At 44.1% G+C, this 15,404-nt stretch overlaps 1 protein-coding gene across 1 annotated transcript; it reads right to left on the reverse strand.

Annotated features, from left to right (window-relative positions):
* Positions 1-13,788, reverse strand: CHCHD10 (coiled-coil-helix-coiled-coil-helix domain containing 10). Its single transcript, XM_077293453.1, has 4 exons — positions 13,631-13,788; positions 10,859-11,066; positions 5,634-5,793; positions 1-147 (listed from the first exon to the last, which is right to left on the reverse strand). Exons 1-4 carry the CDS (start codon positions 13,672-13,674, stop codon positions 128-130), a joined length of 432 nt encoding a protein of 143 aa, XP_077149568.1. The 5' UTR covers positions 13,675-13,788; the 3' UTR covers positions 1-127.
* Between the last annotated feature and the right edge of the window lie 1,616 nt (positions 13,789-15,404).

Here is a 15,404-nt window from a genome sequence, read left to right on the forward strand (position 1 = left end):
TTACATATAAATATATCTAGATTTATTTATTATTCTATTTGATAGATCTAATATTAAAAGCAGATAACCGAAATGTGAAACAGTGGCTTCTTGTAGGTCTTCTGTCCAACAGGGCTAGCAAGAAATGTCACAAAAGGGAGGTGACACCTACAAAAGTCAGAAAACCATAGTTATAGCGTATCAATTATCACTTAATAGTCTAAGGCCTCATTCAGACAGTGGTTTTCATTTGATTTGCATCAGTATTTGGTCAGTCAGTTTGTTCCATCAGTGTTTTACCAGTGATTTTCTTGTATGCAAAAAAAAAAAAAAAGGCAAAACTTCTCTTATTCATTAGAATGTTAAAAAGAGACATCACATGGACAGATTAAATTGTGTGCTGATTTATCACCCTATAGAGTTGTATGGGTGATTTTGAACTGTGTCTCAGAATAAAAACAGACATGTCTGATTTTGTTTTTTCCTGACATGCAGTCAGCAAAAAAACCCTCAGCAATGTGAATAACTCCAAAGCTTATTATGGGTAGGTGTTCTCTCTGTGAAAAATACTGATACAACATGCATGTTAAAAAAAGATGTCTGAATGAGGCCTCAACCAGATGCAGAACCATAGCGAGCACAAATTTTCCAGTCTCTCCTAAATCCTAGTGTCTGGGAAGGTGCAAAGACCCCACAGCAACATAAGCGGACACCAGTACTGTACAATAAATGCCTCACGATACTTGCGGGCCTACATTACAGGTTTTGCATTAGGGCCTGGGACAAACAAGTTACCTCTGTGCTGTAAATGTGTTTTATTAGAACAAACTGATGAAATCTACACATCATAAGCCTTCCCCTTCAGCCCCCCATGGACCTGACCACCTTAAAAGTGCTGCCGCTTCTAAGAAGTATACCAGTAACAGCCTTACCCTAAACATGAGTGAACTTCTCACCTATGCCTCAAAACTACTGGAACAACACGTCCATCTTGAACTGTCTTCCCATCTCTCTTCCTGCTCCCTCTTCAACCGCTTACAATCAGGCTTCCGGTCACACCACTCCACTGAAACTGCCCTAACTAAGGTCACCAATGACCTATTAACCGCCAAGAGCAAGCGACACTACTCTGTCTTCCTCCTCCTGGACTTTTCCTCTGCCTTTGACAAAGTGGACCATTCCCTATTACTACAGACCCTCTCATCTCTTGGCATCACAGACTTGGCCCTATCCTGGATCTCGTCATACCTAACAGACCGGACATTCAGCGTCTCCCACTCACACACCACCTCCTTATCGTGCCCTCTATCTGTCGGAGTCCCGCAAGGTTCAGTTCTAGGGCCCCTGCTCTTCACCATTTACACCTTTGGCCTGGGACAGCCCATAGAATCTCATGGCTTTCAGTATCACCTCTATGCTGATGACACACAGATCTACATCTCTGGATCAGATATCACCACTAGTGATGAGCAAATATACTCATTAGAGATTTAGTTTTTCTTGCCGCAGCTGAATGATTTACATCTGATAGCCAGCATAAGTACATGTGGGGGTTGCCTGGTTGCTAGGGAATCCCCACATGTACTTAAGCTGCCTAACAGATGTAAATCATTGCGCTGCGGCAAGAAAAACTAAATCTCCAAGCACTAAAAAATACTCGGAGGACCCCCGAGCATGCTCGAGAAATCTCGAGCAACGAGTATATTCGCTCATCACTAATCACCACCCTACTATCCAGAATCCCTCAATGTCTGTCTGCTATTTCATCCTTCTTCTCCACTAGATTTCTAAAACTTAATATGGACAAAACAGAATTCATCATCTTTCCCCCATCTCAGGCGACCCCCTAAACGGACCTATCCATTAAGTAAACGGCTGCCCAATCTCCCCAGTCCCACAAGCTCGCTGCCTCAGGGTAATCCTTGACACTGATCTCTCCTTCAAACCACATATCCAAGCCGTCTCCACTTCCTGCCGCCTTCAACTCAAAAATGTTTCACGGATCCGTACATTAATAATTCAAGAATCTGCAAAAACCCTAGTCCATGCCCTCATCATCTCTCGCCTTCACTACTGCAACCTCCTGCTCTGTGGCCTCCCCTCTAAGGCTGGGGTCACACATGGCGTAAGACAATACGCCACGTATTATACGTCCGTACTACGGCCGTAATACGGAGAAATGTTCCCAAAATAGTGATCCGTAGTCAGGGTGTGTCAGCGTATTTTGCGCATGGCATCCTCCGTATGTAATCCGTATGGCATCCGTACTGCGAGATTTTCGCGCAGGCTTGCAAAACCGACATCTAATGGATTTATGTGCTCAAATGTTCGGGAAAACATATATACAGTATATATATATATGTCATTGTGACACATATATATATATTCTGTATTTAGATTTCAATCAGCGCGATATCTGTGAACAGCCGGTAATTCAATTGCCGGCTTTTCATTTCTCCTTCACAAACCCGAGAGGATATGAGACATGATTACATACAGTAAACCATCTCATATCCCCCTTTTTTTTGCATATTCCACACTACTAATGTTAGTAGTGTGTATGTGCAAAATTTCTGCGCTGTAGCTGCTGAAATAAAGGGTTAAATGGCGGAAAAAATTGGCGTGGGCTCCCGCGCAATTTTCTCCGCCAGAGTGGTAAAGCCAGTGACTGAGGGCAGATATTAATAGCCAGGAGAGGGTCCATGGTTATTGGCCCCCCCGTGGCTAAAACCATCTGCCCCCAGCCACCCCAGAAAAGGCACATCTGGAAGATGCGCCTATTCTGGCACTTGGCCACTCTCTTCCCACTCCCTGTAGCGGTGGGATATGGGGTAATGAAGGGTTAATGCCACCTTGCTATTGAAAGGTGACATTAAGCCAGATTAATAATGGAGAGGCGTCAATTATGACACCTCTCCATTATTAATCCAATTGTAGGAAAGGGTTAAAAAACACACACACATGATTGAAAAGTATTTTAATGAAATAAACACAGCGGTTGTTGTAATAATTTATTGTTCTCTCAAATCCATTTGCAGTCCCTCGCTTGGCAACATAATAAACGCACAAGATACATACCTTCTGATGTACTGTCAGGTCCAACGATGTAATCCATCTGAAGGGGTTAACTAATATTACAGGCAGGAGCCCTGCTAAATGCAGCGGTGCTCCGTGCCTGTAATCCCCGGCGAATGAATGAAATGTAGGTCATTGACCTACATTTCATTCATTCGCGGTGAGGCGCCCTCTGGTGGATGTTCTCATGAACTGCAGCCTGGGAACTTTTTCCCACGCTCCAGGTCATATGAGGACATCCACCAGGGGGCGCATCACCGCGACTGAATGAAATGTAGGTCAATGACCTACATTTCATTCATTCGCCGGGGATTACAGGCACGGAGCACAGCTGCATTAGCAGGGCTCCTGCCTGTAATATTAGTTAACCCCTTCAGATGGATTACATCGTTGGACCTGACAGTACATCAGAAGGTATGTATCTTGTGCGTTTATTATGTTGCCAAGCGAGGGACTGCAAATGGATTTGAGAGAACAATAAATTATTACAACAACCGCTGTGTTTATTTCATTAAAATACTTTTCAATCATGTGTGTGTGTGTTTTTTAACCCTTTCCTACAATTGGATTAATAATGGATAGGTGTCATAATTGACGCCTCTCCATCATTAATCTGGCTTAATGTCACCTTCCAATAGCAAGGTGGCATTAACCCTTCATTACCCCATATCCCACCGCTACAGGGAGTGGGAAGAGAGTGGCCAAGTGCCAGAATAGGCGCATCTTCCAGATGTGCCTTTTCTGGGGTGGCTGGGGGCAGATGTTTGTAGCCACGGGGGGGCCAATAACCATGGACCCTCTCCTGGCTATTAATATCTGCCCTCAGTCACTGGCTTTACCGCTCTGGCGGAGAAAATTGCGCGGGAGCCCACGCCAATTTTTTCCGCCATTTAACCCTTTATTTCAGCAGCTACAGCGCTGAAATTTTGCACATACACACTACTAACATTAGTAGTGTGGAATATGCAAAAAAAAAGGGGATATGAGATGGTTTACTGTATGTAAACCACGTCTCATATCCTGTCGGGTTTGTGCAGGAGAAATGAAAAGCCGGCAATTGAATTACCGACTTTTCACTAACAGCGCTGCGTATTTCTCGCAAGTCACACTGCTGGTCCGTGTGGAATCCGTATTTTTCTCGCCCCCATAGACTTTCATTGGCGTATTATTTGCGCAATACGCTGACAAACGCAGCATGCTGCGATTTTGTACGGCCGTAGAACGCCGTATAATACTGAACCGTAATATACGGCTAATAGGAGCAGCCCCATTGAGAAGCATTGTGCCGTATGTAATGCGAGTTTTACGTACGTAGTTTTTGCGCTCTTACGTACGTAAAACACGCATGTGTGACCCCAGCCTAACACTCTCGCACCCCTCCAATCTATTCTAAACTCTGCTGCCCGACTAATCCAACTGTCCCCCCGCTATTCCCCGGCCTCTCCCCTCTGTCAAGCCCTTCACTGGCTCCCCATTACCCAGAGACTCCAGTACAAAACCATAACCATCACGTACAAAGCCATCCACAACCTGCCTCCTCCATACATCTGTGACCTCGTCTCCCGGTACTTACCTGCACACAACTTCTGATCCTCACAAGATCTCCTTCTCTACTCCCCTCTTATCTCCTCTTCCCACAATCGCATACAAGATTTCTCTCGCGTATCACCCCTACTCTGGAACCCTCTACCACAACATATCAGACTTTCGCATACCATTGAAACCTTCAAAAAGAAGCTGAAGACCCACCTCTTCCGACAAGCCTACAACCTGCAGTAACCACCGATCAACCAAAACGCTGCATGACCAGCTACTGTATCCTCACCCATCCCTTATAGATTGTGAGCCCTCGCGGGCAGGGTCCTCTCTCCTCCTGTACTCGTTGTGACTTGTATTGTTCAAGATTATTGTACTTGTTTTTATTATGTATACCCCTCCTCACATGTAAGGCGCCATGGAATAAATGGCGCTATAACAATAAATAATAACCGATTCCTCTTATGTCTTCCCTCTCTCCTAGTCACCATATTCCAGGCAACAAGATACAGTATTCACTAATGAGGTCGATCATGCCCATGAGAGTTTCTGATAACTCACCCATGATCTCACGTGAAATAATTACCTTTATAACAGAGGTGTCTTGCAGTCTCACAAATAGTTAAAGGGGTATTCCCATCTCCAAGGTCCTATCCCAAATTGTAGTAGGTGTAATAATAATAAAATTAGCAATTACCTCCAATCAGAAATGTAGTATAGTTATTCTGATTAGCTATGTCACTTAAAACCATGTGCAGGGCATTGCAGTAGCTTAGGTATCATGGTTATGACCACTCATATAGTGACAGTTAGTTAGTGGTCGTAACCAAAGATACCTAAGCTACTGCAATGCCCTGCACATGGGGAAAGTGACATAGCGAATCAGAATAACTATTCTACATTTCTGATTGGAGGTATTTGCTAATATTATTATTACACCTACTACATATTGAGATATGACCTTGGAGATGTGAAAACTCCTTTAATTCCTTCAGGTGGGTGATTCTACACCATGATCCATCCTCCCATACATGGATACCCACCATAGTTGTATTTGCACTGCTTTAAAGCTTCGCTAAATCCCTCGCACAGTGTCAGGTCGCTCTGTGTGGTAGCACAGTCCAGAAACTGCTTCATCTCATAGTCACAGGGACCATATTGTGACTGGGGCTGCTGGGAGAAAGCAGGGGGCTTCGGGGGCTCCTATAGGAAAAAAAAGAGGGTATTATCAGAAATAGAGGAAAAAAGTGAAAATAACACATCAATTACATCCAAAAACACCCTATAAACACTTATTCTGAGTGGTAACTGGAGCAGCACCTTCTCCCCCTCTTAGGGTTTGCAGTTCTGACACGTCCTTCTTCATGCTGATCCCTGGCACTTCACACTGTACATCCACAACAGATATCCGAGTGATTTCAGCCAGGGATGTGTCACGTAAAGTGCCTCAGATCTGGACAAAGACTCGCCATCAGGAATCAGTAGCATGCTAGTTATTTTTTTGCAACTGAGTGGGGTTACAAAAAGCCTTTTTTTTTTTTTTTTTTTTTTTTTTTTAAAACACCCATTTGAAATGGATTGTCCCGCATTGCTAATATCCACGGAAAATTTGATATAAATGAAATAAGTCGAAGATATTTAGAAGAGCTGAGAGGGGTCATTTCACAACTCTCTTTACCCTTAATTCTTGAAAAATAGTCCCACTTAGGCTACATTCACACTATCAGTATTTGGTCAGTATTTGTAAGCCAAAACCAGGAGTGGGACAATCAGAGAAAAAGTCTAATAGAAACGTCACCACTTCTGCATTTATCACCCACTCCTGGTTTTAACTTCCAAATACTGATGTAAAATACTGACCATATACTGAACGTGCAAACATTGTAAGCCAAAACCAGGAGTGGGACAATCAGAGAAAAAGTCTAATAGAAACGTCATCACTTCTGCATTTATCACCCACTCCTGGTTTTAACTTCCAAATACTGATGTAAAATACTGACCATATACTGAACGTGCAAACAAAGCATTACAGAAGCCCTCCTCCCATCAAAGATTTTATAATCTTAATATATTGCAGTCATCATTTTATACAGCACTGTGTACTTACAATTGCTCATTTTGCCTTTCTACCTAGTTAATTATTCTTTTTTCTATGACCTGTGTAGAAACAGGAAGTCTCTTGTCCCTGCATTTATCATTCCCCTCTTTAACTACCGACCCAGCTGCTCCCTACTCCTTCTGTCTACCAGGAACTTTTGACTCATACAGGGAAAACTGACCTCCTTTTTCTACATAGAGCTTAGAAAGAATCACCTAGTCAGTTTTTAATCATGTGATATCATAGACCTAATGGAAAACAGAAGAATTAGCTGAGTAGAAAGGCAGAATGAGCAATTGCATGTACACCCCGCTATATAATATGATGACTGCAATATATTAAGAGGACAAACATTTTGATGGGAGGAGGGCTTCTTTAAAGGAAATCTAGGGGTATGTCTCCTTCTTGATCTTTTTTGGTACATTATGGTCCATTAGGTTTCTTATCGTGAAAAAATAAATAGGTAGGAAGGGTCAAATAAACGTGTTCCTTCCTGTGTTCTCACTGATCTGCTGGTTACTGGTGTATTAATGTCAGTAGATCCCCTTACCTCCTAACATCACCCCACATAAAATACCAATAACACTAACTTAGTAAGAGAATGGTCTTGATTGGAGAATATAGAAGAGGGTACATATTTTTAAAATGACAAACAACCACCTGGCAGGTTCCATTGCACCTATCCTATAAAAAGGGCTGTCACGCTATGCTGATGGCTATATCAAATTAGTATTAAAGGGATTGTCCACTACTCAAGACAACTCATTTCGCCCTTGTAAAATACAAGTACCCTATATTGACGTTCCATTCCAGCTCTATTCCAGTGATGTCTGTGCCCCATCTCCTAGCATTTGTGTGACTTTCATTTGTCACCCGAGTAGAACATATCCCAAGTATATGTTCAACTTATTTAGTACCCTCATTCTCCAAAATGTATGTTAACCAAAGACCCCATAAGGAGGAGTACAACATGTAAATGGTACCAAATAGATTAAAGTGGCGTTTGGCCAACAACTATCCAAAAGCCCTATGGATGTTCCGTCTGGGTTTGCTGCAGTTGATGGAAAGGGATAAGAGATATCTTAATAATACTTGCTGACTTCCCGATTGGGGCGAGAAAGATGTTAGGCAGTTTCTGTCTTCTTTGACAAATATTTTATGCATTCTGGAGTAGAGGGAAGGTGAATGAGGGGTTACTACAGATTTATCATTTGTCTTATTGCTCATTCTCCTTTATGAATTACACAACCCTTTATTTTCTGCTGTATGCAGGACCATGGCTCCAACCGTAGATGTGCACTTTAAGAAATAAGCTCTGCATGCTGGGATTTTTTTTTAATTTTTTTTTTTTTAACAGGGGTGGGGGGAGTGTGGGGGTCTGTATTTTTATAAATTGTTTGACACTTTCAATTAAGAAAAAAACACACACACAATTTAAAAGGTAAAAAAAGAATGGGACTGTAATATCTCATTGGACATTACACCACCAGAAAGATTGTAGACTAGTAAGTAAGAGAAAAAGAAAATGAGGGTGAATGAGAATAAAAATTTACTTTTATCTCGTAATCAATAAAAAGTCATATTAAAATAGAATCCGTGTATGGCTGTACATAGGATCACAACTATAACAAACGCAATCACAGCTGTGATCCACTAAATCCAGATTAAATACCAGGATGTGAAAAAGTATTGTATTTTGAATAGGATTCTTGACCAATGTTCCTAATCAATTACTGGTCAGATTAGTATCCATATTTACAGGGTCATCAATAAAAAGAACCTTATGGGATGTATCACTTGTATCCCTATCTTTCAATAAAATGGGGCAAGGAGATTTGGAAAAAGCCGGTATCCCGGCGAAACACGCGTCTGGGACACATGTCCCAATCCCAGTGATGTTAGATTGGATGACCATATAAACTGATACAGGGATCATGATATCCACGTGTGCAATAGTAGTGTAACACCCCAGGAATCCGGATGGCACAGTGGTATTGCCTGCCTCTCGGGGAGGGTGATGCCTGGAAGCGAGAAGGGATCCCTTTAGCAGGTAACACTAGCATACAACACTTTCCTGACTCCAGGCCAGAAGGGGGAGCTCTAGACCCGGTTTCATGGTAGCTTCCCTATAAGTTGTGGCTTGGAGGAGGAGTTAGAAGTCAGCCTGTGTGAGACAGTGAAGGGAGAGGAAGCACAGGAGGAGAGAGAAACTGGAGTGGAGCTGCGATTGGGCTCACTCCAGGTTTGAGTGCAAGAATCTGGACACCAGAGTCGGAGGTTGTGTGGGAACTGTATGCCCCACAGCAGAAGCCGGAGGGCAGGAAATTGCAGGTCTCCTGGCCACCACTGACACCCGAAGGCACAGCAGCAGATTAGAGCCCAGAGTCACCACGAGAGAAGGGGCACCTGTAAAAAGGTTCGAGCTGCCTGCCATGCGGGTAGTGTCCACCTAAAAGGACAGATTGAGAAAGGACCCTGTGTGAAGCCTCAAGGACCACCTGTAATCCGTGTACCAGAACTTCACCAGTAAAAGGTAAAGAGACTGCAACCCTGTGTACTCCAATTCTTGCCTGCATCTCAACATCTACCACCCCTTACCAATTGCATCGGGAGCCCTGGGGACCAAGCTCTACCTGTGGGGAGCTATACCAACTCTGCTGCAATACCATCAGCCCCAGGGGACCCCTTTAAGCAGTGTTGGGCATCCCTGGCAGAGTACCACAGGTGGCATCACGAACATTACTCTTTAGACTTTATTTGCCACTACACTTTATCCTCTATTATTGGACACCCAGGGCCATGGACTGTGTCACTGCTGCCATGACCAACCTTTAAGTTCCGCCAGACCCGGTGGTACCGAGTATCCCACGGTCCTAGTGGGCGCTCCAACAGCATGGTGCTAATGGCTGCAGACATTACCACAGCCCGCCTGCACTGACACACTGATAACCATTCAATGTTGGCGCGGATGTATGTGGATTCTATTTTAATATTACTTTTTACTGATTACGAAATAAAAGTACAGTTTTAATCACATTCTCCCTCATTTTCTTTTTCCCTTCCCTACTAGTCTAAAAGGTAAAAAAGCCCTGTGAATACGTGACAACTTTCTGATTAATAGGTGCTTGACCCACCCACACCTACTCAAGATCCCAAAAACAGGACACTGAAATGCCCATTTGGAATGGAGTGCGCTGGAGCCGCTGTGAGTCAGTCGCTATATGACATGTGAGCACAGGCTATGGGCCACTGTGTCCCTCCACTCTGCACTCCGGGGCTTGCAAGCATCTGATATGAAGCTGGGGCTGTACACCTAAATAAGGTTTAGCGCGCTTGGCCAATCCTCTCTCTGGCACAAGATCTACATCACATTTGTGACGGGAGCCTCTAAAGAAGATTTAATCAGATATTGAGGATGCTGTACTATTGTGTCTAGTAGTATTTGATGCCCCATCACTGGATAACACCTATCATAAGGGACCATCAGACTCTGTTGTTATCATTCATGTCAGGGAACCTTCACTTTTGTTAATTTGTTTGTTGTGCTCCTCTGATGAAGCAGAAACACAGAGATAAGAAACAGAGATTTGAACTAAGGCTCAGACATTGAAGACTGCACAGCACTGCTGATCATGGGTGGAAGTTATGATGGCACGGAGTTCTGCAGCATATCTGTGATTAATAGAGTGGTTTGGCTGTTAGGGCCCCTATACCCATTAGATAGCTGGGGGCCCCGAAAAGCGATCTTGGCTTTCTCTCCCATACACAGGAGTTCTCGTTCAGCCGTGCGCTTCTGTGTTCTCCATGAGAAAGCTGCCGACAGACATCTCTGTCGGTGGCTTTTCTCTTGAATAATAAAGCAAAAGTCAGTCTGAAATCGGATATGCCCAATCAACATCTTCCCCGACAACCAGTTGGCTGGCTCCACCATACACAGAGTGCCTGAGGAACCGTTGATATCTTTGAAGGTGGCCAACATTAGACTGATGTGTATTGAATGGCATTATAAGTAAGGGCGATCAGGAAAGTAATTGCAGTAGATGTCGCAAACATAGCTTAAATCTTCTAGAACTTACAATATGACATCAAATAACAGATTTTGGACAAGACCATATCCAACTGAATGAACTAACTGGTATATTTCACGATTACTTCTAAGTGGATACCCACCTGTACAGCTGGCTTCACAGGCTCGGAGCTGCCACCACTAAAAGCTCCAGTGAGGGCTCCACCAAGGACGTGTCCAACAGCTGACCCCACTGCCACACCAGCTGCTGTAGTAGCCATCTGAGCCATTAATCCAGGCCCCTGGGATGGAGCTGTGGCTACAGCAGAAGGTGCTGGATGTGCAGGAGTCGGGGCATGAGAGGGAGCAGGGCTACAACGACAAATGAAAGTAAATAAGTAATACCAAACATTTCTAATCCAACAGAAAAAATGCAGACTGTTTCATCAAATTATATAAATATATACAAGGTATTCTGTAAAATGATTACTTCTATAGGAGAATGCCTTCAGAATTGAAGCAACTGATGGTTCCTGAATGCACCCGAAACACTGGACGTACCTTATACATTTCATTGGGTTAAAGAAAAGGTTTCCTTATCAGGGTATTCTCAAGTAATGAAATTGGGTTAATTTGTTAGCCAGCAAGAAAATAAGCAAGTTTGCAATTGACTTACTTTTTCTATCTGATGTCATTTGCCTGCAATGAGAGCTTTTATCTTACATATTGTACAGATGTTTGCCATGGAGCTTGGCCACTAGTGCTTGCCCAGATCCTGGCTGAAAGTGTTACAATCAGTAGTTACATTCCAGGAGCGGGGTTAACTATTAATATCCCAAACACCTTATGACAACCCATTGATTTCTTCTCACCTCCCTCCTCCTAAGCTCCTGTCATAAATCCTGTGATTTCACCAGCCTGCAGCACTGGCTTCTCCGAAATCAGGTGTCTCGCTTTCCTGAGCTGCATGCTTGTCCAAATACCCCGATATCTCTATATGTAACTGTAGTGACATCAGTGTACACTCCAGAACTAACTACTAATAGCTGAATGTGCTACAGGAGACCTTGTGCTCAGCTTTATAGGCCACATTCACATGTTCAGTATTTTACATGAGTATTTGCAAACCAAAATCAGGAATGGAACAATCAGAGGAAAAGTATAATAGAAACACGTCATCACTTCTGCATTTATCACCCGACTGGTTTTGGATTACAAATACTGATGGAAAATACTGGTCAAATACTGATCGTGTGAACATGATCTAATTCCACATCTCTGCCATTCACCAGAACTGTCCCTTAAGGAATAGAGAGGCCGCCCCACCAGGAACCAAGGAAACTGCATAGGTCTGAGCAGCTCAAGAGACATCTTGAGAATACCCCTTTAAATTCCTCTGAAGGGATCCAAAACTACTTTTAGCATAAAAGTGAATCCATAAAAAAATCAATTTTTGGAAGAGCAAATTTTTAAATATGGAGCCGTATTTCCATATAGCAGATATAAAACAAAAGTAACTGAAATAAATATCTGCATTACATTTATACTACATTTCATCCATCACTGTCCATTACATAACAAAAATATGGCTGCACAATAGGAAATGTGGGCATTGGCGAAGTACACCAGTTACCGGCTATCTCTATGGCCACCAGCTACTCATGTTTGGGTTTTTATGGTCAGGAGACAAGTCCAATTTTGATCCAATTTGCAGATCAAATGTCCAGTCAAGTTAATGGGTCCATAAAAAAATGGACAGCACACGGATGCCATCCACGTGTCACCTGAGTAGATGGGTTTTACTGTTTCATGAGTAGAATAAATTTGGATGATTTTTTTTTTTTTTTATTACATACAAGAAAAACAGATGGTAATAATGACACAAGAATGGAGAACAGAATGAAACTGAAGAAGGGTCCACTGACTATAATAAACACACAAAAATGGAATAGATGAACCTCATCATAGTCAATGAGACCCTTCTGCTTCAGGTGGCACCCATTCTGTAATGCAGGTGTCCCCAACGTGTGGCTCGCGGCTGTCTGCCAGGTTGGTGTATTAAGACCAGGTGTAGCAAACAGGTCTCCAGATGGTCTGAGTAGCACAGAAGAGCAGATCTGAGGGCCCATATAGTGGTACATATGCCAATAGGATGATACTGCCAGTGAGGGGGCTGCGTGAAGCTGGATGCAATAGTACGGTGAGTGATGTAAAAATATGGAGTGTGGGTAAAGCAGACACTACTGGAAATACACTGCCTATAAAGCAGGGGGCACAAGGTCTCAGCAGGCTTTCTGTGGGGGAGCTTAGGCTGTCTTTATACTAGGGTCTGGGTGTCACTACTATGAGGGGAGAGGGAACTGAATGTGGCTCTCATGGTGAGGAAGGCTGGGGACCACGGGATCCAATGGATCTGTTCTACACATGAATTTTGATTCTCTGATCCTAAAGCAGAACAGAGACTCCAGAATGTGGCTGCGAGCAGAGGCCAATCCTGCAGGGCATAGGTAATGAACATTAGTAGGATTTGTATTGGTAATACGGAAACTGGCTCCCCTATACTTGGCATCAGTGGGGGTCTCATAATTCCTCTACCCACCCAATAATGTGGAATTTCTATCAATATGTAAAAAAACGTTTGGGGGCTCAGGTAACAGATTGATCTCTGGAAGTTGCAGAAGATGATGAGCGATTGTGCTTAACCTCTGCCAAGAACTGCCCAGAAAGTGCAAAATACAGAGCAGTATCTCTAATGATTCAGGAATGTCCAGGCCCTGTGTATTCTGGATTATGGCCGAAGCTGCAGGCACATTTCACCCCCTCCAAGCTCTCTGCGGTCACACAGGTCTACAGTTACTGAGGACATTAGCCCAAGGGCATGAAGGACCTTGTCACCCTGTCCTGCTGCATGGCCCGGTGTCTGCAGGTCTCCTCACCTGGGTGCCGTGCGGGAAGGGACGCTGCGGCTGCCTCGGGGCATGGCGACGACCTCCAGGAGTCACACACTGCGGCCACAATGACAGCGCTCGTCCTGATCTGGGGAAACTTCGCACTTGTCAGTCCCAGAATCCTCCAAGCGGCGCCTCCAAATGACGTCACGATCTGAAACCGCTCTATCTCCCGCATGACTTGTTATGTAATGTGCAGCAGCCGCCTGAGTGTGCCAGGTATTCCTACACAGCTCCGTCCAACCACTGCTGGTCATGGTCACCTCTGCAGACCACCTACACCATGGTCCTGCTGAGAGTATACAGGGGGCTCCGAAGTAACGAGCCTGTGTGGGACATGTGTGAGAGTCTATGAGCCCCATGTAGACGTATATACATGTATACACACTGTATGGACCATTGTATAAAGGGCTGTATCCAGCCACACATTGGTGAGACAGTGCTAGGATGTACTACAAATGTCTATTATACAGGTGCAGCTCACAAACTGCTCATCAAAAAGTTAATTTAGTTAATTTCTTCAATACAAAAAGTGAAGTGAATCTCATCTATAGAGTCATTATAAACAGAGTGATCTATTTCAAGTGTTTATTTCTGTAAATTAGAATACTTTATAACACCAGCTTGAAAAATGATTTTAAAATGGCCTACTGAAATGTGTGTTCAGTAAATGCACTCAATGCTTGGTCGGGCTCCATTTGCATCAATGCGGCGTGATATGGAGGCGATCAGCCTGTGGCACTGCTGAGGTGTTATGGAAGCCCAGGTTGCTTTGATAGCAGCCTTCAGCTCGTCTGCATTGTTGGGTCTGGTGTCTCATCTTCCTCTTGACAATACCCTATAGATTCTCTATGGGGTTAAGGCCAGGCGAGTTTGCTGGCCAATCAAGCACAGTGATACTGTTGTTTTTAAAGGGAACCTGTCACCCCCAAAATCGAAGGTGAGCTAAGCCCACCGGCATCAGGGGCTTATCTATAGCATTCTGTAATGCTGTAGATAAGTCCCCGATGTATCCTGAAAGATGAGAAAAAGAGGTTAGATTATACTCACCCAGGGGCGGTCCCGGTTCAGTTCTGGTCCAATGGGCGTCGTGGTCCGGTCCGGGGCCTCCTATCATCTTACGATGACGTCGTCTTCTTGTATTCACGCTCCGGCGCAGGCGTACTTTGTCTGCCCTGTTGAGGGCAGAGCAAAGTACTGTAGTGCGCAGGCGCCGGGAAAGGTCAGAGAGGCCCAGCACTTGCGCACTGCAGGGCTTAGCTCACCTTCGATTTTGGGGGTGACAGGTTCCCTTTAAACCAGGTATTGGTACTTTTGGCAGTGTGGACAGTGTACATATACCACCAGATGATATGGCTCCCCAAACCATCATTGATTGTGGATACTTCACACTAGAACTTGGAAATGAAGGTCCCAGAGTCTGGAGGGAGAGTGGAGAGGCCACAATCCAAGCTGCTTGAGGTCTAGTGTGAAGTTTCCACAATCAGTGATGGTTTGGGGAGCCGTGTCATCTGCTGGTGTAGGTCCACTGTGTTTTATCAAGACCAAAGTCAGCGCAGCCGTCTACCAGGAAATTTTAGGGCACTTCATGCTTCCCTCTGCAGACAAGCTTTTGGGAGATGGAAATTTAATCCTCCAGCAGGACTTGGCACCTGTCCACATTGCCAAATGTACCAATACCTGGTTTAAAAACCACAATATCACTGTGCTTGATTGGCCAGCGAACTCGCCTGACCTTAACCCCATAGAGAATCTATGGGGT

The sequence above is a fragment of the Ranitomeya variabilis genome, chromosome 1 (genome assembly GCF_051348905.1).
Source record: "Ranitomeya variabilis isolate aRanVar5 chromosome 1, aRanVar5.hap1, whole genome shotgun sequence".
In the NCBI taxonomy this organism is placed as follows: Eukaryota; Metazoa; Chordata; class Amphibia; order Anura; family Dendrobatidae; genus Ranitomeya; species Ranitomeya variabilis.